This window comes from Camelina sativa, chromosome 13 (assembly GCF_030686135.1).
Source record: "Camelina sativa cultivar CO46 ecotype springtype chromosome 13, ASM3068613v1".
NCBI classification, from domain to species: Eukaryota; Viridiplantae; Streptophyta; class Magnoliopsida; order Brassicales; family Brassicaceae; genus Camelina; species Camelina sativa.
Genome location: NC_141892.1, coordinates 17,334,188 through 17,361,007, shown reverse-complemented (window position 1 = coordinate 17,361,007; position 26,820 = coordinate 17,334,188). Strand labels below are relative to the sequence as shown.

General features: G+C 35.2%; 1 protein-coding gene, 1 long non-coding RNA gene and 1 other non-coding gene across 4 annotated transcripts; all 3 read right to left on the bottom strand.

Annotated features, from left to right (window-relative positions):
• Window positions 1-9,721: 9,721 nt before the first annotated feature.
• LOC147929682 (small nucleolar RNA R71) lies at window positions 9,722-9,828 on the bottom strand. Its single transcript, XR_015578980.1, has one exon. It is a non-coding gene; the product is annotated as a small nucleolar RNA R71 (small nucleolar RNA).
• A 5,642-nt stretch (window positions 9,829-15,470) lies between these two features.
• Window positions 15,471-19,699, bottom strand: LOC147929681 (enoyl-[acyl-carrier-protein] reductase [NADH], chloroplastic-like). 2 transcript variants are annotated; one of them, XM_087480472.1, is made up of 13 exons: window positions 18,544-19,699; window positions 17,651-17,953; window positions 17,419-17,528; window positions 17,259-17,314; window positions 17,096-17,180; window positions 16,952-16,999; window positions 16,706-16,780; window positions 16,505-16,616; window positions 16,378-16,429; window positions 16,180-16,231; window positions 16,040-16,097; window positions 15,854-15,952; window positions 15,471-15,764 (listed from the first exon to the last, which is right to left on the bottom strand). In XM_087480472.1, exons 2-13 carry the CDS (start codon window positions 17,928-17,930, stop codon window positions 15,619-15,621), a joined length of 1,173 nt encoding a protein of 390 aa, XP_087336598.1. In that variant the 5' UTR covers window positions 17,931-17,953; window positions 18,544-19,699; the 3' UTR covers window positions 15,471-15,618. The 2 variants fall into 2 exon arrangements, with proteins under 2 accessions (XP_087336598.1, XP_087336599.1); XM_087480473.1 differs by having other exon boundaries at window positions 17,651-17,943; window positions 18,544-18,670.
• Window positions 19,700-24,639: 4,940 nt separating this feature from the next.
• On the bottom strand, window positions 24,640-25,723 carry LOC147929680 (uncharacterized). Its single transcript, XR_015577559.1, has 3 exons — window positions 25,580-25,723; window positions 25,411-25,483; window positions 24,640-25,003 (listed from the first exon to the last, which is right to left on the bottom strand). It is a non-coding gene; the product is annotated as an uncharacterized LOC147929680 (long non-coding RNA).
• Between the last annotated feature and the right edge of the window lie 1,097 nt (window positions 25,724-26,820).

The window sequence follows — 26,820 nt, the reverse complement described above, 5'->3', positions numbered from 1 at the left end:
CCCGAACTCTTATAATTAGTCTCATGCATTGGATTGTTACATATTTTGACCCTAGAAATAGTAACAAAGCTGATAACTGCTTCGAGTCAACGTTTTCTCTATTTTAGCGTGTTTTCTCGGTTTAAGCCTATTTTGGGATAAAACAGGTTTAAGTGTTGTCTAAACACTCCAAATTCATCCCAAACTCTTACAATTAGTCATATGCATTGGATTGTCACACATTTTTACACTAGAAACAGTAACAAAGTTGTTTACTGCTTGGAATCAATGGTTGCTCGGTTTTACCATGTTTGTGGACAAAATGGGTATAAGTGTTGTCTAAAACACTTCAAATTCAACCCGAACTCTCATAATTAGTCAAATGCATTGGGTTGTTACATATTTTGACCCTATAAAGAGTAACAAAGCTGTTTACTGCTTCGAGTCATTGTTTTCTCCGTTTTAGCCTGTTTTCTCGGTTTAAGCATGTTTTTGGGTAAAATAGGTTTAAGTGTTGTCTAAACACTCCAAATTCATCCCAAACTTCTACAATTAGTCAAATACATTGGATTTTCAAACATTCTGACCCTAGAAACAGTAACAAAGTTGTTTACTGCTTTTCTCGGTTTTAGCCTGTTTCGGGAAAAATGGGTATAAGTGTTGTCTAAACACTCCAAATTCAACCCAAACTCTTATAATTAGTCAAATGCATTGGATTGTCACACATTTGACCCTAGAAACAGTAACAAAGCTGTTTACTGATTAGAATCAATGTTTTCTTGGTTTTAACCTGTTTTGGGACAAAAGGGGTATAATTGTTGTCTAAAACACTTCAAATTCAACCTGAACTCTTATAATTAGTCAAATGCATTGGATTGTTACATATTTTGACCCTATAAACAGTAACAAAGCTGTTTACTGCTTCGAGTCAATGTTTTCTCGGTTTTAGCATGTTTTCTCGGTTTAAGCATGTTTTGGGATAAAACAGGTTTAAGTGTTGTCTAAACACTCCAAATTCAACCCGAACTCTTATAATTAGTCTAATGCATTGTATTGTCACACATTTGACCCTAGAAACAGTAACAAAGCTGTTTACTGATTAGAATCAATGTTTTCTTGGTTTTAACCTGTTTTGGGACAAAATGGGTATAAGTGTTGTCTAAACACTCCAAATTCAACCCGAACTCTTATAATTAGTCTCATGCATTGGATTGTTACATATTTTGACCCTAGAAATAGTAACAAAGCTGATAACTGCTTCGAGTCAACGTTTTCTCTATTTTAGCGTGTTTTCTCGGTTTAAGCCTATTTTGGGATAAAACAGGTTTAAGTGTTGTCTAAACACTCCAAATTCATCCCAAACTCTTACAATTAGTCAAATGCAATGGATTGTCACACATTTTTACACTAGAAACAGTAACAAAGTTGTTTACTGCTTGGAATCAATGGTTGCTCGGTTTTACCATGTTTGTGGACAAAATGGGTATAAGTGTTGTCTAAAACACTTCAAATTCAACCCGAACTCTCATAATTAGTCAAATGCATTGGGTTGTTACATATTTTGACCCTATAAAGAGTAACAAAGCTGTTTACTGCTTCGAGTCATTGTTTTCTCCGTTTTAGCCTGTTTTCTCGGTTTAAGCATGTTTTTGGGTAAAATAGGTTTAAGTGTTGTTGTCTAAACACTCCAAATTCATCCCAAACTTCTACAATTAGTCAAATACATTGGATTTTCAAACATTCTGACCCTAGAAACAGTAACAAAGTTGTTTACTGCTTTTCTCGGTTTTAGCCTGTTTCGGGGAAAAATGGGTATAAGTGTTGTCTAAACACTCCAAAATTCAACCCAAACTCTTATAATTAGTCAAATGCATTGGATTGTCACACATTTGACCCTAGAAACAGTAACAAAGCTGTTTACTGATTAGAATCAATGTTTTCTTGGTTTTTAACCTGTTTTGGGACAAAAGGGGTATAATTGTTGTCTAAAACACTTCAAATTCAACCTGAACTCTTATAATTAGTCAAATGCATTGGATTGTTACATATTTTGACCCTATAAACAGTAACAAAGCTGTTTACTGCTTCGAGTCAATGTTTTCTCGGGTTTTAGCATGTTTTGGGATAAAACAGGTTTAAGTGTTGTCTAAACACTCCAAATTCAACCCGAACTCTTATAATTAGTCTAATGCATTGTATTGTCACACATTTGACCCTAGAAAACAGTAACAAAGCTGTTTACTGATTAGAATCAATGTTTTCTTGGTTTTAACCTGTTTTGGGACAAAATGGGTATAAGTGTTGTCTAAACACTCCAAATTCAACCCGAACTCTTATAATTAGGTCCTCATGCATTGGATTGTTACATATTTTGACCCTAGAAATAGTAACAAAGCTGATAACTGCTTCGAGTCAACGTTTTCTCTATTTTAGCGTGTTTTCTCGGTTTAAGCCTATTTTGGGATAAAACAGGTTTAAGTGTTGTCTAAACACTCCAAATTCATCCCAAACTCTTACAATTAGTCAAATGCATTGGATTGTCACACATTTTTTACACTAGAAACAGTAACAAAGTTGTTTACTGCTTGGAATCAATGGGTTTGCTCGGTTTTACCATGTTTGTGGACAAAATGGGTATAAGTGTTGTCTAAAACACTTCAAATTCAACCCGAACTCTCATAATTAGTCAAATGCATTGGGTTGTTACATATTTTGACCCTATAAAGAGTAACAAAGCTGTTTACTGCTTCGAGTCATTGTTTTCTCCGTTTTAGCCTTGTTTTCTCGGTCTAAGCATGTTTTTGGGTAAAATAGGTTTAAGTGTTTGTCTAAACACTCCAAATTCATCCCAAACTTCTACAATTAGTCAAATACATTGGATTTTCAAACATTCTGACCCTAGAAACAGTAACAAAGTTGTTTACTGCTTTTCTCGGTTTTTAGCCTGTTTCGGGAAAAATGGGTATAAGTGTTGTCTAAACACTCCAAATTCAACCCAAACTCTTATAATTAGTCAAATGCATTGGATTGTCACACATTTGACCCTAGAAACAGTAACAAAGCTGTTTACTGATTAGAATCAATGTTTTCTTGGTTTTAACCTGTTTTGGACAAAAGGGGTATAATTGTTGTCTAAAACACTTCAAAATTCAACCTGAACTCTTATAATTAGTCAAATGCATTGGATTGTTACATATTTTGACCCTAGAAACAGTAACAAAGCTGTTTACTGATTAGAATCAATGTTTTCTTGGTTTTAACCTGTTTTGGGACAAAATGGGTATAAGTGTTGTCTAAACACTCCAAATTCAACCCGAACTCTTATAATTAGTCTCATGCATTGGATTGTTACATATTTTGACCCTAGAAATAGTAACAAAGCTGATAACTGCTTCGAATCAACGTTTTCTCTATTTTAGCGTGTTTTCTCGGTTTAAGCCTATTTTGGGATAAAACAGGTTTAAGTGTTGTCTAAACACTCCAAATTCATCCCAAACTCTTACAATTAGTCAAATGCATTGGATTGTCACACATTTTTACACTAGAAACAGTAACAAAGTTGTTTACTGCTTGGAATCAATGGTTGCTCGGTTTTACCATGTTTGTGGACAAAATGGGTATAAGTGTTGTCTAAAACACTTCAAATTCAACCCGAACTCTCATAATTAGTCAAATGCATTGGGTTGTTACATATTTTGACCCTATAAAGAGTAACAAAGCTGTTTACTGCTTCGAGTCAATGTTTTCTCCGTTTTAGCCTGTTTTCTCGGTTTAAGCATGTTTTTGGGTAAAATAGGTTTAAGTGTTGTCTAAACACTCCAAATTCATCCCAAACTTCTACAATTAGTCAAATACATTGGATTTTCAAACATTCTGACCCTAGAAACAGCAACAAAGTTGTTTACTGCTTTTCTCGGTTTTAGCCTGTTTCGGGAAAAATGGGTATAAGTGTTGTCTAAACACTCCAAATTCAACCCGAACTCTTATAATTAGTCAAATGCATTGGATTGTCACAAAATTTGACCTTAGAAACAGTATAAAAGCTGTTTACTGATTAGAATCAATGTTTTCTTGGTTTTAACCTGTTTTGGGACAAAAAGGGTATAATTGTTGTCTAAAACACTTCAAATTCAACCTGAACTCTTATAATTAGTCAAATGCATTGGATTGTTACATATTTTGACCCTATAAACAGTAACAAAGCTGTTTACTGCTTCGAGTCAATGTTTTCTCCGTTTAAGAATGTTTTCTCGGTTTAAGCCTGTTTTGGGATAAAACAGGTTTAAGTGTTGTCTAAACACTCCAAATTCAACCCGAACTCTTATAATTAGTCAAATGCATTGGATTGTCACACATTTGACCCTAGAAACAGTAACAAAGCTGTTTACTGATTAGAATCAATGTTTTCTTGGTTTTAACCTGTTTTGGGAGAAAATGGGTGTAAGTGTTGTCTAAAACACTTCAAATTCAACCAGAACTCTTATAATTAGTCCCGTGCATTGGATTGTTACATATTTTGACACTAGAAATAGTAACAAAGCTGATAACTGCTTTGAGTCAATGTTTTCTCGGTTTTAGCATGTTTTTTTTGTTTAAGTCTGTTTTGGGATAAAACAGGTTTAAGTGTTGTCTAAACACTCCAAATTTATCCCAAAATATTTTAATTAGTCAAATGCATTGGATTGTCCCACATTCTGACCCTAAAAACAGTAACAAATCTCTTTACTGGTTCGAATCAATGTTTTCTCGGTTTTTGCCTGTTTTGGGACAAAATGGGTGTAAGTGTTGTCTAAACACTCAAAATTCATCCCAAACTCTTATAATTAGTCCAATGCATTGGATTGTTACATATTTTGACCCTAGAAATAGTAACAAATCTGATTATTGCTTTGAATCAATGTTTTCTCCGTTTTAGCCTTTTTCTCGGTTTAAGCATGTTTTGGGGTAAAATAGGTTTAAGTGTTGTCTAAACACTCTAAATTCATCCCAAAATCTTACAATTAGTCAAACGCATTGGATTGTCACACATTCTGACCCTAGAAACAGTAACAAAGCTGTTTTGTGATTAGAATCAATGTTTTCTTGGTTTTAACCTGTTTTGGGACAAAATGGGTATAAGTGTTGTCTAAAACACTTCAAATTCAACCCGAACTCTTATAATTAGTCAAATGCATTGGATTGTTATATATTATGACCCTATAAACAGTAACAAAGCTGTTTACTGCTTCGACTCAATATTTTCTCGGTTTTAGCATGTTTTCTCGGTTTTAGCATGTTTTCTCGGTTTAAGCCTGTTTTGGGATAAAACAGGTTTAAGTGTTGTCTAAACACTCCAAATTCAACCCGAACTCTTATAATTAGTCAAATGCATTGGATTGTCACACATTTGACCCTAGAAACAGTAACAAAGCTGTTTACTGATTAGAATCAATGTTTTCTTGGTTTTAACCTGTTTTGGGAGAAAATGGGTATAAGTGTTGTCTAAAACACTTCAAATTCAACCCGAACTCTTATAATTAGTCCCGTGCATTGGATTGTTACATATTTTGACACTAGAAATAGTAACAAACCTTATTACTGCTTCGAATCAATGTTTTCTCGGTTTTAGCATGTTTTCTCGGTTTAAGCATGTTTTGGGATAAAACAGGTTTAAGTGTTGTCTAAACACTCCAAATTTATCCCAAATTCTTACAATTTGTTAAATGCATTGGATTGTCAGACATTTTGACCCTATAAACAGTAACAAAGCTGTTTACTGCTTTTCTCGGTTTTAGACTGTTTCAAGAAAAAATGGGTAAGTGTTGTCTAAAAACTCTAAATTCAACCCGAACTCTTATAATTATTCAAATGCATTGGATTGTTACACATTTAACAAAGCTGTTTACTGCTTTGAATCAACACTTTCTCAGTTTTAGCATGTTTTCTCAGTTTAAGCATGTTTTGGGATAAAACAGGTTTAAGTGTTGTCTAAACACTCCAAATTCATCCCAAACTCTTACAATTAGTCAAATTCATTGGATTGTCACACATTTTGACTCTAGAAACAGTAACAAATCTGTTTACTGATTAGAATCAATGTTTTCTTGGATTTAGCCTGTTTCGGGACAATATCGGTATAAGTGTTGTTTAATCACTCCAAATTCAACCCGAACTCTTATAATTAGTCAAATGCATTGGATTGTTACATATTTTGACACTATAAAGAGTAACAAAGCTGTTTATTGCTTTGATTCAATCTTTTCTCGGTTTTAGCATGTTTTTTCGGTTTAAGCCTGTTTTGGGATAAAATAGGTTTAAGTGTTGTCTAAACACTCCAGATTTATCCCAAAATCCTATAATTAGTCAAATGCATTGGATTGTCCCACATTCTGACCCTATAAACAGTAACAAATCTGTTTACTGGTTCAAATCAATGTTTTCTCGGTTTTTCCCTGTTTTGGGACAAAATGGGTGTAAGTGTTGTCTAAAACACTTCAATTTCAACCCGAACTCTTGTAATTAGTCAAATGCAATGGATTGTTACATATTTTGACCCTATAAACAGTAACAAAGCTGTTTACTGCTTCAAGTCATTGTTTTCTCGGTTTTAGCATATTTTCTAGGTTTAAGCTTGTTTTGGGATAAAACAAGTTTAAGTGTTGTCTAAACACTCCAAATTCATCCCAAACTCTTACAATTAGTCCAATGCATTGGATTTTTACAAATTTTGACCGTATAAACAGTAACAAAGCTGTTTAGAACTTGAAATCAATGTTTTCTCGGTTTTAGCCTGTTTCGGGACAAAATCGGTATAATTGTTGTCTAAAACTCTTCAAATTCAACCTGAACTCTTATAATTAGTCAAATGCAATGGATTGTTACATATTTTGACCGGAAAATTGGTAATTTCATATCCCAGCTAAGGGGATATGTTCGATTCCTACACCATGTTTAACATTGTGCAAATCCATACATTAAATTCATTAAAATTCAAATTCTGCTTATGTGGACACTACATATGAACTGACGTCGTTTTGAGAAACAAAAGAAGTAACTTATTTTGGTTAAAACTACGTCGCTTCTTCTTTTCTTCATCTTTTCTTACTTCTCTTTTCTTTCTCCTTCTTTCCCGATTTAAGGATTGAACCCAAAAACCCTAGATTTCATGAGTTGGGGAAGTGAATTTGTATTTTATTGAACTTGATGTATGGATTTGCACAATGTTAAACACGGTGTAGGAATCGAACATACCCCCTTAGCTGGGATATGAAATTACCGATTTTCCTCAAAATATGTCACAATCCAATGTATGTGACTAATTATAAGAGTTATAGATGAATTAGGAGTGTTTAAACAATACTTATACCCATTTTGTCCCAAAACATGCTAAAACAGACAAAACTTTGCTTGGAAATAGTAAACAGCTTTGTTAGTGTTTTGTGCATATTCATGAGCATTTAGGTCGTTTAGGTTGCATTTTGCATCAAGTTTGTTATCTCAGATGTCGGAGTAGAGATGTACAAGGAAAGTGTGCTTTGGAGCCAAATAATTCAATAGTTAGCAATATAATGGAAGACACACATTTGGATGCACACAAGATGATTGATGATTCAGAACCAGTCTGCAGTCCCTCAAAGATCGACTCGTATGAAGAATTTTCCTTGGGATTTAGCTCCAGAGTTCTGCATCTAAGTTATTGGAAATTGCGTAAGCTTTGCAATGGAGGTGATTTCAGGCCAATCGGATGTTCGTGTAAAGAATTATACCTGTTTGAGTGGACGTATATACAGCCAGAGTGAAGACAGGAGCCACACGCGGCCAAGACCAACAGCCAAACCATGGCCGAGCGAAGCAAGCGGTCATGACCATTGGCCAAGCCATGACCGATGGAGCTCCTAAACGTCAAGATCAGTGACTATAAATGGCCAAGTCCAGCGGTCAAACCATGGCCGAGTGAAGCAAGTGGTCTATCCCAAGCGGCCAAACAATGGCCGATGGAGTTCAGTAGGATGGAGATTAGGGAGAGTAAGCGGCCACACCAAGCGGCCAAGCTATGGCCGATGGAGCTAAGCGGCCACACCAAGCGGCCAAGCCATGGCCGCTGGAGCCAACACCACACTTGTTTTAGTTTTGATCCGGGTTTGACCCAGTTTGTTTTGGGTTGACCCGAGTTCTCTTTTATTTGCCTATAAATACTCTAACCCTATTAAGGGAAGACTTATCTTTTGTTTATCTTTTGTTTAGCAGCCACTTAGGGTTCTTAAGCTCATCTACTCTTGGTTTGTTGAATGATTGAGTACTTCTAAGTTTTTAATAGCAATTTTTCTTTCAAATCTCTTAAGCTATAATCTCTTATCATGATTTCACAAAGGTCAAACCATTTCCTTTGTGTGATCATGATGATGAGTGAGTAGATCTTTTAGAACTTTGGGCTAGGTAGATTAGGGAGATAGATGATTGATCTTTGATGTCTAGGGATTTATTTTTGTGTTTCCTATCTTGTTTGATGTTTATAATGCTAGATCAGCCTTGATCATGTTAATTCTAGACTTTAGGAATTTCATGCTCAGAAGGTGTTTGATGAAATTCCTGAACCAAACTATTCAAGAGCTTTGCATTCCTAGCCAATGGAAATTGATGATTAGGGTGCTTAGTGGTATTGAGACTTGTTCTTAATGCATGCTTGCCTTGTGATTGCCTTTGGAAAAAGTTGATTATCACTTGATTAGCATAGGAATCTCTATCATGGAAATGGATTAATTTGCATTAGGGTTCTTAGCCACAGGATTGTTCTTGATTGTTGCTTAGACATCTAGAATTTTATCTCCCACATCAATTACCTTGCCCAGGGTTCACTTGTTTAATCTTGATTTAAAGTTTGTTGTTGGTTGTGTTCTGTTTCTTTGAGTTTGCATTGTTTTGATTTGGCTTGTTTTCTATCTTTGAATCAGTTAGTTAGTTAAGATTGTTACGAAGAATCAATTCCTGTTTAAGAATAGATTAAGCATCTTTGTGTAATCTTAGTAAGTTGATTAATGGAGATTGTGGATTGATAATTTAATTGAAGTAAAAGTACTACATCAATTTGGCGTTGTTGCCCATTTGCATTCAATTTTACCATTAGGATTTCAACTTTGCTTGAGCCTATTCATTTACTCTACATTGTTACTTACTTGGTCTGCTTTGGTGTTTTGAATTCTCTTTTGCAAAGTGTATGAACCTGAGAAGTCAAGGCCACGCACACTTGATTGAGCGGGTTGACGACATCTACCGTTTTGAGCGAAAGAATCGCCGGTTAGCAAGACAAGCTATGGACAACAACCCTCCTCCTCCTGCTGGTCATAATGGAAATGACCAGTCCAATGATGATAGAGTTCCACACCATGTACCAAGACAATCTCCTCTCATTAAAGCTTATGATGCACCAAATGTCAATGGACATTGCACTGGTATTAGAGCTCCACCAGTTGAGAACAATCACTTTGAGATCAAAGCCAGTCCTATCAACATGTTGCAAGGATCAAAATTTCATGGTTTGGCAATGGAAGACCCCCTTGATCACTTGGATCAATTTGATAGGTTTTGTGGGTCTGTAAAGGTCAATGGTATATCTGAAGATGCCTTCAAGCTACACCTCTTCCCATTCTCTCTTGGTGACAAGGCTCACATTTGGGAAAAAAATCTGCCTCACAACACCATTACCTCCTGGGATCAATGTAAGAAGGCTTTCCTCTCCAAATTCTTCTCTACTACAAGAACAGCAAGACTAAGGAATGAGATATCAAGCTTTGCTCAAAAGAGAAATGAGAGTTTTTGTGAAGCATGGGAAAGATTCAAGGGGTACATCTCTCAATGTCCACATCATGGTTTCTCCAAAGAGTCACAGTTGAGTACACTCTATAGAGGAGTCTTGCCTAAGTATAGAATGCTTCTTGATACAGCAAGCAATGGAAACTTCTTGAGCCAAAATGCAGAACAATAAATGTTGTTGGTTGAGAATCTTGCTCGAAGTGATGGGAACTATGGAGAGGCTTATGATAGAACTCCAAGGGACTATACTGATATGAATGAGCAGCACCGCAAGGAGACCAAAGCATTGAATGATAAAATGGATAAGATGATTCTTGCAAATCAAAAGCCAGATCAGTTTGTCAATGAGTGTGAACTTTATCAAGGTTATCAAGAAGGTATGGAAGCTTGTGTTGAGAGACAAGAAGAAGTCAATTATGTTGGTGGCCAGGGATATAACAAGTTCTATCCTAATTACCACAACCACCCAAACCTCTCTTACCGCAGCAGCAATGTGGAGAACCCACAAGATCAGACTTATCCACCACAAAAACCTGCTGGTTTTCCTTCTCAACCCAACTATCAGCCTAAACCTCAAGGGAACTACCAAGCCAAGCCTCAAACATATTCCCAACCTCATCAACAAATGAATGCACCACACCCTCAAGGTCAACTAGATGACACACCTGATCTACTTAAACAAATCCTAGAAGGCCAAGGGAGAAGTGCCATTGAACTTGCCACACAAATGAAGAACATGCACAACAAAGTTGAGAATGTATCTGGTGAGTTAAATGCCAAGATTGAGAGGTTACAAACACAGGTCCAGGGACAAGCTTCTTCCTCTTCAACAAGACAAATGGGTTCTCTACCAGGAAAACCGGAACCAAACCCAAAGGAGTTTTGCAATGCCATCTTCAAGGATGAAGTGAACAGGGTTACTAGTATGAGTTTCGAAAAATCAAAATTGGATCACCATGCTGATGAGAATGAAAGGTCTATTGAAGAGATCTCAGCTCTTCTATATAGTTCTACTGTTGAGAGTTTGGTGGTTGCTAAAGTTGAGAAAACTGAGAAAGGATCAAAGGGTAATGAGATAGTCACCAAGGAGGTTAAAACGAATGATGCACCAAGTGTTGCTCTTCCTCTTTATATTCCTCCACTTCCATTTCCACAAAGGGTTCTTATAAAGGCTAAGAAGAAAGTGCTCTCAGGATTTAAAGCTAATATGAGTAGAGTTGGAGCACCTTTGCCTTATGTGGATAGCTTGTCTCAAGTTCCTCTCCATATAGTGTTCATCAAAGCTATTCTAGCAAACAAGGAGAAGGTGGACGAAATCATGGGAATCTTTGATTCACCAAGGGAGCAACAGCTTGAACCAAAAACACTTTCCAAGCTTGAAGATCCAGGCAGATTTACTATACCTTGCTCACTTGGTGTTTTACAACTTGATGATGCCTTATGTGATTCAGGAACAAGTGTTAATGTGATGTCACTTGAGATGGTAAAGAGTCTTGGGATCAAAGACATGAAGGAGCCCTCTTCTTCCATCATGTTTGGAGATGCTTCCTCAAAATCTCCACTTGGTTTGATTGAGAACTATCCACTCAAGTTTGGTGATTGCACAGTTCCAACAGACTTCATGGTAGTTAAGATGAAAGAAACCAACAAGCTCCCTCTCATACTAGGAACTCCCTTTATCAACACTGTGGGGGCAATCATTGATTTCACAAATAAGAAAGTAACTCTTCTTCAAGTGAATCCCAACACATCATATCCTATCAAACCTTCATCTACAATGTTTTGTAGAACAATCACTAGTGAAGAAGTGGCAACTAAGGAAGATCATAGAGACTTGAATGATCAACATAAAGAGCTCCAAGTTGATAAAGTGGGGATTAAAGAGACTACAAAGCTTGATGAGGACATTAAGGATGGTAGGTGTTTGGACTCTTTATTTGATGACCTCAAAAGAGATTCAAGAGAAGGGGATTTGGGTCAAGCAACAAAAGTTGTTGACAAGAAGAAGAGGAAGAAGAAACAAGTCCACCCTCCCACCATTGTTTCATCTCCTATGACTTTATGTTTGCATCCCTTGGGGCTTGTTGATGAAGCAATAGAGTACAAAGTGAGCACAACAGTCCTTCTTCACCCTTTTCAAGTGTTAAAGACAAGCTAGATCCCAAGTTCTCATATGACAAAGATAAGCTTCATGACCTTATCTCAAGAGTCATCACTATCAACCTCCACTCTCTTTTCCACCAATTCAACAGCATCTCAAGGGAGCACTAAAGCTCCTCCTCTCACTCCATTCCCTAAGGTTCACAACTAGGGCCAAGGTATGGTCCTATCTTTCCATTGTATATATCATTTGAGTCTTGTTTTCTTTATTTTTGTTAGTCTTTCTCTTGGACTTTTCTCACACCGAGACAGTGTGAATTAAGTTTGGGGGAGAGACTAACCATCTAACATTGTGTTTTGTTTTGATTTTCATTTTTTGTGTGATGCATTGTTAATAGCTATGTTTTGAGAAAAATAAAAAAAAAATGAAAATTTTCAAAAACCAAAAACAAATGCATGTAGTTTTGCATATTCATTTATGTGTTTAGGATTGAGTCTAGAAGCATATAGTATGCATTTGCATTTGCATTTGGGATAATAATGAAGCTACCTTGTTAGAATTAGAGACTTAGGATTGAACCCACAACTTTCATTTATAGTTTATTGGTGCTTGCTTAATCTTTGGGAAAAAATTAAGAGTCTAAGCTTAAAGCATTGTGTCACTTGAAAGCATTTTCTTCTAGTGTAAAGCTTGCATGATCATTGCAGCATCTCTATATTATTTGGACTTTAATTTGATCTTTGAATTATCTTACTTATGGACTATGAATGCTAGGTCACGGAACTTTCATTTGGGTTAACAATCTCTATTTGCCACTCTATTTTATTTAACCCAATCTCTTGCCATACCTTTGAACCCCAACCTTTTCTTTCAAGCCTTGTATTGATTTGTTGAGTGAGGCCTCTTGTTGATAATGCTATAGGTTGTGAAATCTTGAGAGTATTGAGAAGGACAAAGAACTAGCTCTTGTTTTATCTAGGTTTAGAATCTTTAGAACTAGGTAGTATGACTGGTTTTGAAAGAGATAGGTAGTTAGAATTTTGATTTGGGTAAAGGTTTGGAATCAAGAGAGATTAAGGGGGAAAAAGGAAAGAATTACTTGGTCAAAAGAAAAGAAAAGATTTATCTCTACGATTAAGTTTGGTTAAAAGCTCTAAGTCTCTTAAGAAGAAAAAGAGAAAGAAAAGTCTAGCTGATGTCTCCTAGAAAAGTTTTATAAAAAAAGAATGCTAAAGCATAGTGTTGTAAGAATGGGAGTTCATCAAAAGAAGTTTCAAAGAAGTAAAAAAAAAAAGAGCTTAGGTTTAAAGTGAAGCCTTAGAGATATTCAAAAGATTAAGACCATAAGTAAAGAAGAAAAGGGGTTTAAGTTGAGTCAAGTTGAGTTTTTGGGTTTGAAAGAAGGAAAAGAAGGATGAGGAAAAGGGTAGAAAAGCTTCTAGGTGGGTAGAATATCAAGAGCTAAGCTTTGTATGCCCAAATTTTTCTCAGTCTTAGATAGGTTTCACAACTGTCTAGTATTCCTTTTTTGTTTGAGAGTAAACCACCCAAAAACATCTTTGCCAACCACCACTTTATAAAAAGCCTTTCCCTTAAACCAATTGAGCTTGATTTATTTTCCATTTGCAAGATCACACCAAACACTTTAATGAATGTGAAAGAGATGTTCAATAGGATTGCAAGTCTTTACCAATAGATAGAAGGTGAACTAGAGTGGTGCATTGTGATAAGCATAGAAAAATATTTGTAAGGACTTTGATTGATCTTAGCACCATTGAATTGCATCTAAGGATTGTGGTTTGAATCCTTTGTTAGTGCTTTTTGGCTCTGAATCCCTTTTTCAAACCTCTCTCTCTCACTTTTTGTTTGGTTCTTGCTTGAGGAATAGCAAGAGATAAGTTTGGGGGATTTGATATCTTGTGTTTTATGTAATTTTAGAGTTTAATTTTTCATTGTTTTGTGCCTATTCATGAGCATTTAGATTGTTTAGGTTGCATTTTGCATCAAGTTTGTTATTTTAGATGTTGGAGTAGAGATGTACAAGGAAAGTGTGCTTTGGAGCCAAATAAGTCAATAATTAGCAATATAATGGAAGACACACATTTGGATGCACACAAGATGATTGATGATTCGGAACCAGTCTGCAGTCCCTCAAAGATCGACTCGTATGAAGACTTTTCCTTGGGATTTAGCTCCAGAGTTCTTCATCTACGTTATTGGAAATTGCGTAAGCTTTGCAATGGAGGTGATTTCAGGCCAATCGGATGTGCGTGTAAAGAGTTATACCTGTTTGAGTGGACGTATATACAGCCAGAGTGAAGACAGGAGCCACACGCGGCCAAGACCAATGGCCAAACCATGGCCGAGCGAAGCAAGCAGTCAAGACCATCGGCCAAGCCATGACCGATTGAGCTTCTAGACGTCAAGATCAGGGAATATACACGGCCAAGTCCAGCGGCCAAACCATGGCCGAGTGAAGCAAGCGGTATATCCCAAGCAAACGATGGTCGATGGAGTACAGTAGGATGGAGATCAGGGAGAGTAAGCGGCCACACCAAGCGGCCAAGCCATGGCTGATGGAGCCAAGCGGCCACACTAAGCGGCCCAGCCATGGCCGCTGGAGCCAACACCACACTTGTTTTAGTTTTGATCCGGGTTTGACCCAGTTTGTTTTGGGTTGACCCGGGTTCTCTTTTATTTTCCTATAAATACTCTAACCCTATTAAGGGGAGACTTATCTTTTGTTTATCTCTTGTTTAGCAGCCACTTAGGGTTCTTAAGCTCATCTACTCTTGGTTTGTTGAATGATTGAGTACTTCTAAGTTTTTAATAGCAATTTCTCTTTCAAATCTTTTAAGCTATAATCTCTTATCATGATTTCACAAAGATCAAACAATTTCCTTTGTGTGATCATGATGATGAGTGAGTAGATCTTTTAGAACTTTAGGCTAAGTAGATTAGGGAGATAGATGATTGATTTTTGATGTCTAGGGCTTTATATTTGTGTTTCCTATCTTGTTTGATGTTTATAATGCTAGAATCAACATGTTTCTAGAGTCAAAATGTGTTACAATCCAAAATATTTGACTAATTATAAAAGTTATAGATGGATTAGGAGTGTTTAGACAATACTTGAACCAATTTTGTCCAAAACATGCCAAAACCGAAAAAACCGTGTTTAGAAGCCAACCCATGTAAAATGCCCTAGCTAATCCTCTTAGAAGTCGACTTAACCATTCTTAGAAGCCAACTTAACCATATACCCTAGCTAATCTGCTTGTTGATTAATACGCAGAGATAGAGCTCTAATCAAATCAACATCGACCAGATCAAAATATCCAGCAAGCCAATCCATGCACCAGATGTTTTTCTCACGATCAATCAGATCATTAACTTGAAGTAAATAATCCTTAAAGGAACCCTTACTTAGTGTTAGTCTGGGGATTTATGCTGGAACCCAAGGATCTGTGATATGGAAATAGTCTTTCTGGAGCCGACCCTTGTAATTAGCCCTCTATTTACCAAAGATCTAAGATCTAGGGGAAACAATACTTCTACAACCATAAGATGGAGAGTATGATTTAATAGGTAGCAGAGGATCTAATAAAAAGAATCTAATATAACTATCCGTTTTTAAGGAAATTGAATGCCACAAATCAATTTTTATTATGCCAGTACATACTACTCATAAAGAAAACCAAGCAAGCTCACGGAATGGAATTTGTCAAGTTCAGTCGTCGATCAGGACACTAATTTTTGCTGTTGAGGTCTTTAAAAACCGGGCTGTCCAGTGCAACGCCCATTGCATTCAAGCCATTGTCCACATAGATGGTTGCACCTGTTATTGCCGAGGCCAATGGCGATGCCAAGAAGGCTGCTGCATTCCCGACTTCATCTGCATCATAGCCATTTATAAACCGAAGAAAATAAGAAAAAGATAAGTTTTAAAATGCCCAAGAGTATGTCGGTTTTAAGGAAAAGAACCTGCGGTCAGTGTTTTCTGGATAGGCCCATTATTGTAGGAATACTCAATCATGGTGTCTATGAACCCGATCGCTTTTGCTGCTCGGCTTCCCAAAGGACCTGAAACACAAACAGTAGTAATCTGTTATTATCACAGCGCCTGAATATTTTGTACGACTAAGCTTGCAAGAGTGGAAGATGAACTACCGGCAGAGATGGTGTTGACCCTAACGTTTTGTTTCCTTCCAGCTTCATATGCAAGCACCTATGTTGAACACGCAGTTTGGACTAAGACACATCTATTATTTAGTTTATGAATACTATTCTAAACAGAATTGCAAACTTACTCGTGTATCACTCTCTAGTGCGGCTTTGGCAGAACTCATTCCTCCACCATACCTGCACAAAAGTGAACAGATACTTGTGAGCCTGTGAGAAATGAAACTCAGTGGCCTGTGGCCATTGTTGTGTTGAATGTGCGCATTAATTAGTATGTTTTCTTGAATATTATATGCAGAAGCAGTAAAGCCAACTATAACTCTTACCCAGGAATGATCCTTTCAGAGGCAATGTAAGTAAGAGATATTGAAGCACCTCCTGAATCATCATAGGGAAACAAATTAGAAGACATAAAGTATTAAAAATGAGAGCCATACAAAGTATGCTACGTGCCTGGGTTCATGATTGGCAGAAAATGCCTGAGCAAGGAAACAAAGGAGTAACTTGAAGCAGAGATAGCAGCGAGATAGCCTTTCCTCGATGTCTCCAGAAGAGGTTTGCTAACCTAAACCTCAGGTGCAGTCATTAGGATACAAGTTGTACACAATGCACTTACTGTATTCAATTAATCAATAGAACGTGTAAGTTCTCTACCTCTGGCCCATTTGCAAGTGAATGGACAAGAATGTCGATGCTTCCAAAATCTTTTTTCACACATTCAGCAGCTTCCTGATTTAAGCAACAAAAACCAGATGAGGTAAAAAGTCGCAGCCACTAATGAGTAACATACACTTAACTTGCTTTAGATGTGATCATACTTTTTAATGGACTAAGTAAAAAACATTGCTGGCATGTTTGGAATGTAAAATCAAGGAGCAACTGTGTATCTCTAATCTGTACCTGTACGGTCCAGTTTGATGATCCTGCATATCGCTTATTTGTTTTCACCTGAAAATGAATCATACAGTAGGTAGGGAACTTAAGAAGTAATACTGATATTAACGGCTCCATATGATGAGAAAGCTATGCACTTAATCCCCTTACATCTTCAGGCACATCTTCAGGATTGTCAAACACAGCATCCAAAGCATAAACCTTCTTAATCTCCATCAGAGATCCGTCTGGCAACCTGAATATAGATGGATGAAAAATTAATGTCCCATTATATCAAATATGCATGTCTTTACAACAATTTGTAAGTCCTTACACTCTTGACTGGTCGAACTTTCCACGTCTCAGGCTTGTCTCAAAAATATTAAGTGCCTAGTAGTCCGCTCAAAGGATAGTATAATTAGTAAGGGAGCTAAACTAAAAGCAGCTGAAAAACAAAAGCAATAGACTACAAAAGGATTATGGAAATCACTTACAGGAACCCATGTCCCAACCAATATTTCAGCTCCAGCAGCAGCAAGTGATTTTGCTATGGCCCAACCATATCCATTATCATCAGCTATACCAGCAATGAAAGCCCTTTTCCCTGTATTATTTAAACTTGCTTAGTTCAAATATCCCAATTTGTAATAGCATCTAAGTAACATAGTAATGCTAAAAACAGGATGATTAAGATGACTACAAAAAAAAAAAAAAAGATATGCCAACCTCTCAAATCAATTGGAAGCCCTGCAGGAACGTTATTTTCACTGGACTCGGACATCGCCTTTGTGGAAAAACAAAAGGGTCTTTTAGTAGTTGGAACAACACTGTGGTTTTTCAAACATCCAAGGTTCGATAAATGGCCAGTGATGCTAAGTTTATCCCATGAAGCGTTTCCAGGATTGGCACCGACAATGCAGATCCCTGCTTTAAGAACTTTGCAAGGCGAAGAAATGCTCGGCCTTCTTGCAGCAATTTGCAAGCTTGAAGCTGCTGTTGCCGCCATTCTCACAACCTTTCTAATTTTTCCTATGCAAAAGTGTAAAACAACAAGTCAAGAACCTAAAATCCGATAAATGTCTAAACATTGTAAGAAATACCAATGATGATGAGTTTCAATTCAACAGACAATCAAATCTATATTTTTGCACGTATGAGAATATATAAATTTAAGAATCAGATCAAACCTAAAGCAAGAGTTCACATAAGTTCATTACCTGAACCTCATAACAATTAGCTAAGAGGAGAAAAAGAACCCTATATCTCGAAATTTACATAAAAACATAAATGAAATCTCAATCTAAAGAATGAAAAAAGATCCCAAAACCCATCTGCATTTTTCTAATGATTTGATTAGAACACACAAAACAAAGTTCAAATTTTTCACATACGAGGATAGAGTTAAACAGAATCAAGAATGAGATCAATCTAGGGACCACATAAAAGAACCAAACCAAACCACGAAATCGCACAAGTTCCGATTTTTCGCAGCCTAACATCAGACAATACTCATTCAACAGATACATAAAAACATCCTCGAAACAACCCAAACTACATCTGCATTTTTCATTAAGAACAGATGGAGAACAATAGAGAGCGAGAGAAAAAAAAAAAAAAACCTGAGCGATAAAGAGAGACAGGAGTAGGTTTGATTCGATGAGATCGAGGTGGTCTGTGAAGTTTATAAGTGATGTGAGAGAAGAGGAAGTTTATAAGTGATATGAGAAGAAGTGACGACAAACAAAATAAAAAAATAAAAATGATATGAGACAGTTTTCGTCTCAATTTCAAAACCGGTTCTGTTTTCAAAACCAGCAATTTCGGTTAATTTAAACCGATTTTGGAAAAAGAAATCATAAACATTTTTTTACATGTTGTATACCTTTGTTACGGCAGATTATCATATATTGGTATGTTTTTTGTATAATTATATTTTGAAAAATAACCTTTAATAGCACCGATTTAAATTTTTATTTCAACCTTGACACACATATTCAAATATTCCAAAATTATCATTAATGAATCATTATTTTAAATAACAAAATCAATTATAATTTTTAGTAACTTATCGGTTTATTAAATTACGATCGTGATAGCTCTGGTGAAGCTTCCAATGAGAGTAAAGCTTGTGGTGAAGCTTCATGCCAAGCTTCTCCTTCTTCTCTATGTATCAATTTCAATCTCAGATTTTGAGATTCTCGACAAAATCATGGATTCTTATAGCTTTAATTGAGGAATTAAGCGAATTTGTTGTATCATGGCTTCTAAATTTAGCTAATTGGCTCATCATCAGCTGGATTCACATCTGTATTTGTAGTTCTGTCGTTGTTATTGTCATGGGGATTTAAAAAAATGGTAGGAGGATAGTGGTGATTATTGGAAGAAGAAAGAAGAAAGGTGTTGAAAAAAAAAGCCAATGACGAACACCATCGACGAGATTGCCGCCACCACTCACCGATGCTAATTACAGATCTTTATTCTCTGCTGTTGAGACCATCACCAGAGCTTCTGAATGTGAAAGAGAAAGTAGAAATAGAGATGTCAGTGCTGGATAAAGGAAGTGTACGAGAATTTGAAGCTTCTTCTTCGCTTAGATCATTTGGCTTTGTCTTTTAACAAATGAAATATTGGGTATTGAATGAAATCTGAACATCTGGGAATTGTTGGGTATTGGAACTGTTGAAAATTGTTGGTTAATGAATCAAATATGATCATGAGTGGTGGCTTTAATTGTTGGGTATTAGTATTTCAATTGTGAATGAAATGGATAAATATGGTAATCTTGAAGCTGAAATGTTTATTTGAGTGCTTTCTCATCTTTGGACACCAATTTTTTTTTTGATATATTGTCATTGAGAACAAAACAGTTGGTAATTGAGTTTGATGTATTCGGCTTCTTTGGATTATATTTCGTCCGTTATGGAGTTGACTAGACGTGTTGATGAGTCAGAGTACAATGGAGGATGATCTTCTGGTTCTGGTCACCACTCATCACCATTTGTGGGATTTATGAATATTCAGGAAAAACTTTCTAAATTTTAAGAATGTCTTCCTAAACATTATGAAATCCTTCCTAAATCTACAGAAATGAGTTTCTAATTTTTTTTAATTTTTGTTTTACCTCATTGTGTCACATATTACTCTATTTAGTGAGAGATTTTTGATTTTATTTTGTGTCTATCTTGATATTTTATCTATATATATATGAGAGTAACAAATATAATTTTGTGTCGTTCTAGATAGTTTATGAAGTATTTTAGTGTTATGTATGTGATGTCTTTGAAATGTTTCTTTACAAGATATTATTATCTTCTGTCTTGTGTTGGAGAAGTGTGTGATATCTTTGATGTGTTTCATTGTAATGTGGGTTTTTTTTGTTTACATATTGATTTCAGCAAAAAAGAAAGAAACGGTGTAAAGAAGTTGAGTATGTTGTTCCAAAGAAAAACAGTTGATGATGAACAAGATGTTCCATGGCAGAGCACAAAACATGTTTAAACCATCCTGAATTTAAGCAAGAACACTTTAAAGATGTAATCTTTTTATGGAAAATTAGAAAAAAATGAGCTTTTAAAAAACTTTGTCCATCTAAACTTTTTTTAAAAAGTTTGGTTAAATAGGTTTTAGAATGTAATTAAAAGCCAATAATACCCTCAATTATATATTCATATTAAATTTGTATATCAATTACAAATTCATATTTAATTTATAGATTTTAATTAAATCAAATTAGGAAACTATCTGGGATATTGGGTGTCTATGAAAAATATTAAAAAATTTGGGTAGGCAAAAAAATACCCTTAACTTTTCACCGTCGTCTCTCCTCCATCTTTAACCTCAATGCCGTTCATCTTCTCCTTAGCCACCGGCGTCTCTCTCCATCGTCACCATCTTCCGTCGTCTCTCCATCGTCACCGTATTTTGTCGTGTCTCTCCATCACCATCCTCCGCCGTCTCTCCTTCTTCACCGTCTTCACCATCTCACCACATCTCCATCTTCACCATTGCTCCATCTCTCCATGAATTAGGTATGTAGATTTCTGGATTTTTTTGCATGTTGATTGTTATGTTGTGTTCATTTCTTGAGATTATGTCAATTTGTTCACTCCATTTCAATCCAGATTTCAACCCAATTTTTTCTTATTCGATTTCAATTTTTGCATGTTAATTATTATGATTTCGTGATTAAAAGAGTTGTTTCTTGCCCACTCGTAGATTACGTTCATGTACAAACCTGAACTAACACACTCCCAAATCGCAACATTTAGTTTCGTCGCTCTGTTTTTTTTTTCCGTATTTTCTGTGTACAAATCATGTGTTTTTAAAACCGGAGTGTTTTTATGATGGCTTCTTCCATTCGTATGCTCATGAATTGGAAGCTATTAGGCTTTGTTGTATATAATGGTTGTTCTAGAGCTGAATATTAGTATTGGAGTTCATAAATTTTATGATTTTGGATCTTGAAATCTGAGTTTGGAAGGTGGTTACCATTCCTGCGGTATATGTTCTACGTTAGAATCTGACATCAAAGTTAGTAGCTTTTTCTTAGGCTTGGATCCTCCTACTATTGTAGTATGTGGTTGTGTATGCATAGAAGAAACCAAAACAAGTGTATATCTTATATGAAAGTTATCATTTTCTAAGATTAAACTAAGATCCTTAAGTCTAATTTTTGTTTAATTTTCAATTCGTTAGTGTATTTTTGTCTTTAAATTCCTGTTTTGCATCTAAATGATTAATAATCAGAGTTTTCTTGTTCTTAAATCATACTTTTAGTAATCTTTAGTATTTAATTTTCTAATATCTTTGTTGATTTTTGTATGATTTATTTCAGTTGTGGCTAATTCATACTAACTCTTCTTTTATTTTATTCGGCAGGGATGGAAATCAAGTATCCTAAGCGGCTTATGGCACCTAAATTAAATCGCTCAAATTTGCTCGTTTGAAGTTGGCAGTCGATCTTTGGATAGGAGCAAAGGATCATATGCTAGTTAATCGAATGAAAACTTATGAGCCTCCAGTATATGCTTATGAGTTTGTAGACCTTGGCTAATTTTTTTAGTGTCTTTACACTTTTATTTTTCATTAGTTGTATCACTTTTATTTTTATTGATATTCTAATGAATTTTGTGTTTATAATGGTTGATGAGTACATAAGGTCTGATTTATTTTTAAATTTCTGAATCACAACATAGATACTCATGTGTTTTGAAATTTCTTGATGGTGTTATATTTGAAACAAACAAACAACACAAAGAGTCTTAAACAGTTAAGAAATTCATTGATGGTGAGGTCTGGTGAAGTCTGTAGACAAGTCTGTAGAAGTCTGTAGACAAGTCTGGAGAAGTCTGGTGAAATCTGTACACAAGTCTGGAAAACTTTGGAGAGGTCTGGTGAAGTCTGTAGACAAGTCTGGAGAAGTCTGGAGTAACGTAGATTTGCATCATAAACAGTTAAGTGAAATTTTCGTGGAAGGTGGAAGAGATGGTAAATAACCGATCACGATATCATAAGTTATGTCGAATGTCAAGTTTTCCTATTTTTGTCTTTCTTCTAAATAATTTAAAATACACATTCTAATATATATTAGAACATATCTAAACAATAAATACAGAATCGTAACCATAAATTACGATTATTCAAAAAATATTCACTTTCCTTATTTAGTTTATTTTCTTTCTATTTCTAGAGTATTCTAAGTTTTACGGATTATAAATTCTAAAATGTTTATGATATATCTTTTACTTCTTTTAGTATACAAGGTAAAACGTAGAAAATATATTTTGAATTGATGTAGAATGAAGAAAAATGTAGAATACATATTCTTAATTTGGTAGAACATACAAAATTCAGTTTCTAAAGTTTTTAGAACAAATTTTCTGTCTAAACGTCGTAGAACATGCACAAACTGTAGAATGAATAATCTAAATGTTTCAGAACTTGAAAAAATCGTAGAAAGTATCTTCTGAACAATTTAGACCAAAAATCATCAATTTACAAACTGTTTTTTTGACATTCAAAACATTTTTTTTTTAAAAAAAATTTGCACAGTTGTATACTAACATGAGTTTACTGTTTGTTTTTTTGGTTTAAACTCCTAAAAAATTCAATATATCTATTAGTAGGGGCATTTTTGTAACAATTGACAATCTTCAAAAAAAGGTGTAGATGACCAAATGTTTGGAAAAAGCTCATTTTTCTAACTTTCCCATCTTTTTAACTACTATTTGTATGAAAACCATCCTGAATTTCAAAAGGTCATTCCTAAATATTATTGAATCCTTCATAAATTTATATGTATTTTTCTAAATATATTTTTGGGACATTTACTTAGATGTTATACATTTTAGGTAATATTACCCGAATCTACAAAAAAAAGATTTTATTACTAGAATATTTTGGGTATTTTCAAAATACCCAATGTGCCGTTGTTTTACGTTACCGGAAAAAAGTTATTACAAAAATGTCATTGCCACGTCAGACGCCACGTCATAAATCGCTGACGAATATTAAATAACTCAGGCGTAACGCGTTATAGAGGTAATGACGGCTGAGTTATATGTTTGTTGCGGCTGATTTATGGAAAAAACATTTGAGTCAGATCGGACGGCTGACTTAGAGCATAACTCAGCCACGCGTTACGGCTGAGTTTTCACCGGATGGTTGATTTTTCAAAATTTTGGCTGAGTTAGAGCATAACTCAGCCGTCCTTACGGCTGAGTTATTACCCGATGGTTGAGTTGTCAAAATTTCGGCTGAGTTATCAATACGACACGGCTGAGTTATCGTATTTCCGGCTAGCTGAGTTATGAAAAACGGCTGACTTATGAGATGTAGTTTCGGCTGAGTTATGGTTAAATTCTATAACTCAGCAATGAAAGGCTGACTTATCATACAACTCGGCCATTTGACTGCTGACTTAGAAGCAAAAGATTAATTACTAGAATGTTATCCAGCTACGGCTGCTTTATGAAACGATACGGCTGAGTTACATATTTTTAGTTGACGCAGCGGCTGAATGTGGCAGCCATTTTCTGTTTTTTAATTACTGTAATGTTATCCATGTTTTGACTGAGTTATAATTTATTTCATGGCTGACTTATATTAAGGCTGAGTTATTATTTCTTTAATGGCTTACTTACCACGTCGGACGCATCATCCATGTCAGCATTCCATGTCATCATCTTTCTTCTCTGGAAATACGAAACGTCGTTCCTTTAATTCTTCAACTGGTTATTAAGTGAACTATTTACCTTATATATCCTTGTTCTTCTACTTCTTCTTCACTTTCTACTTCACCTTGTTTTTATACTCACTACAAGAAAACACGCCGTTTGCGACTCCTATAATAGTCGCTAAGTAGTCGCAAATAAGGGTTTTGCGACTTCTTAGCGACCATTTTTGGGAGTCATTAAAAAATGGTCGCAAAATAAAACGGTCGCAACATCGTCTTTAATTTGCAACTGATTTCCGACTAGAAAGTATAGTCGTATATAAGCGACTGTTAAGTGACTGTAGCTGGAGTTGCATATTTCCTACTGAAATGCAACCAAGTTTACTTACGGACTGTTTTGTAACCATATTTAGAGTCCTATAGCAGGACAATTTTGGGCTTAAATACAATAGTATGAATTTGGAGTTTTTGTTTGTTATTTTGTTTGGTCACATGTTTGTTATTTAGTTTGGTCACAAACTAGTCACATGTTTGATATTGGTTAATTTCCAATTTAAAATGCTATTATTTAATAAGAAAATGATGATTAAAAATACTAGTCATAACATCATCCTAATCATACCATAATATCTTCCTAAAAGAGTTTAAACACAAAAGATCATCCTAAATGAGAGGAAATACAACTCTAGTATATCTCCAATTCATACTATTTAACAGCCAACGCCATTCCATCAGCAGAACACCTTAGTGCTTTTTGGCTTTGTGTGAACTCTCTATTTCTTCATAGAGTCATATAACGCATATGCAGAGACCAATAACAATTGCCATGCCTCAGTGAACTCAAGCTTGTCTTCCTTCTTGACAGTTGTCAAACACAAGCAAGAAGCAGTATTTTGTTGAACAACCTGAAATCAAGAAACCGAAATATCATAAGCAGACATACATATGGTCCCAGAATCAGCAGCTGAGGTTTTTCTCTGCAAAGTTCACCATCAAACAACAACATAAATAAAAAAAACAAATACCAAACACAATCTATTAGAAGGATCAGAGGAAGAGGAACCAAGAACTTCACAAGCGATGAAGAAAACTGAGTTATATACATGTGATGTCTCCGTTTCAGTTACTCTAATCACTTGCTCCAAACACACACATAAATCAGATTCAAAATCAATCTGAGAAAAGCCATACTAAATCTCATCTTAGATCTTAATCAATAACCTAAACGAGACAGGAAAAATTAGCAGAAGATTCAAGTCATTAACCTAACCGAATATCACAAGAACAAAAGCTAGAACAAAACAAATCTGACCTGAAGAGAAGGGGAGAAGCCAAATTAAAAATACTTTTGGCTATAACCCCAGAAAGCGAACCAGCATATGTCCCTGGGAAAAACAAACGGAAACCAAAATCAATCACAAAATTGAGTGTGTTTGATTCTGATGAACAAGCAAGTTTCGGTGGTGGTATTGTGATTTTACTTCCTCCAATTTCTACGAATGATCCGATTTTTCCTTGGGTTTGGTCTTTGGTTGCATCTATACTGATGGGGAAATTGGCTGATAAAATCGATGCGGCGAAGAAGACAAGCTAATGAAAAATCGTGGACATAGAGAGAAACTATCGAGGAAGAGAAGAGGAAGAGTTTCTCTTACACACAAAAAAAGAGAAAAGAGGAGCGTAAGACAGCGAAGGGAAGTGTCATAAAGAAGGAAGTAAGGTAGTCCATTGATTTTAATACAATCAACGGTGTGTATTTAATAAGGGGTGATCCTTAACTCTATGGATTAACCAATCAGAAATTAGCTTTTCTATTTACATTTTAAATTTTGTAATACTTGAAATATATATTTTTTTAAATTCTAGATTAATTTTTGGTGTAAGATAATTTACAATTCAAAATTTAGTGTTTATGGTTAGTTTCAAACCCTATACCCTAAATCACAACCCTTATACCCTATACCCTAACATCAAAGACTATATTGCTTTCATTCTTATTTCTATTTTGTAATAAAACAATATAAAACAATAATAGTTTCTATATTTTTATTGTTATTATAAGTAGAAAATTTAATAATTTACAATTAAGAGTTTAGTATTTGTATATATATTATAAGTAGATTTATATATACTTCAAACCCTATATACTCTTATACCTTAAGTCCCAAACCATAAACCCTAAATTCTTATTCAAAAATACAACTAGCTTTTTATTCTTATTTTGTATTTTGTAATAATTTTTATTACAAAAAGCTACAGACTTTATAAACCCAGATATTACAGACAGATAATCAGATTGAAAAATTCATTGACTTACAAAGAAATATCGATTCCTAAAAATTAGTATCTTTGAGAAGATTGATAAGTTCATAATAAGAGTACTAATTGCGATTAAGTGAGCTAAAGTGTAGCTAAATCAGTCTTCTTAAAAACAGTTTTAAAAGTGTATCTAAATGAGGTGTTAGTCGCAAAGTCTTCAGATATCAGTCACAATATCGTTGCAAAACAGGTTTCTAATTGGTAGCAAAAGAGTGACAAATAGAGATAGTCGTAATATAGTGGCAAATCAGTCGCAATATGTGACCATTTTAAGACTACCATATATACGTCACAAAATAAAAATCTTGAATTCTACACATTATGAACAAAACTGCTGATATAAATCACTATAGAGAACTCATATTAGTAGTATAAAGTACATGTAATAGTAAGATTTAGTAAA

Excerpts from the sequence above, each read along its gene's own strand:
- LOC147929681 (XM_087480472.1), bottom strand. The coding sequence starts at position 17,930 with ATGGCGGCAACAGCAGCTTCAAGCTTGCAAATTGCTGCAAGAAGGCCG. Across the intron at positions 17,315-17,418 it reads TGGTTGGGACATGGGTTCCT|GCACTTAATATTTTTGAGAC; the intron begins GTAAGTGATTTC and ends GCGGACTACTAG. Across the intron at positions 17,000-17,095 it reads CTGAAGATGTGCCTGAAGAT|GTGAAAACAAATAAGCGATA; the intron begins GTAAGGGGATTA and ends ATTCATTTTCAG.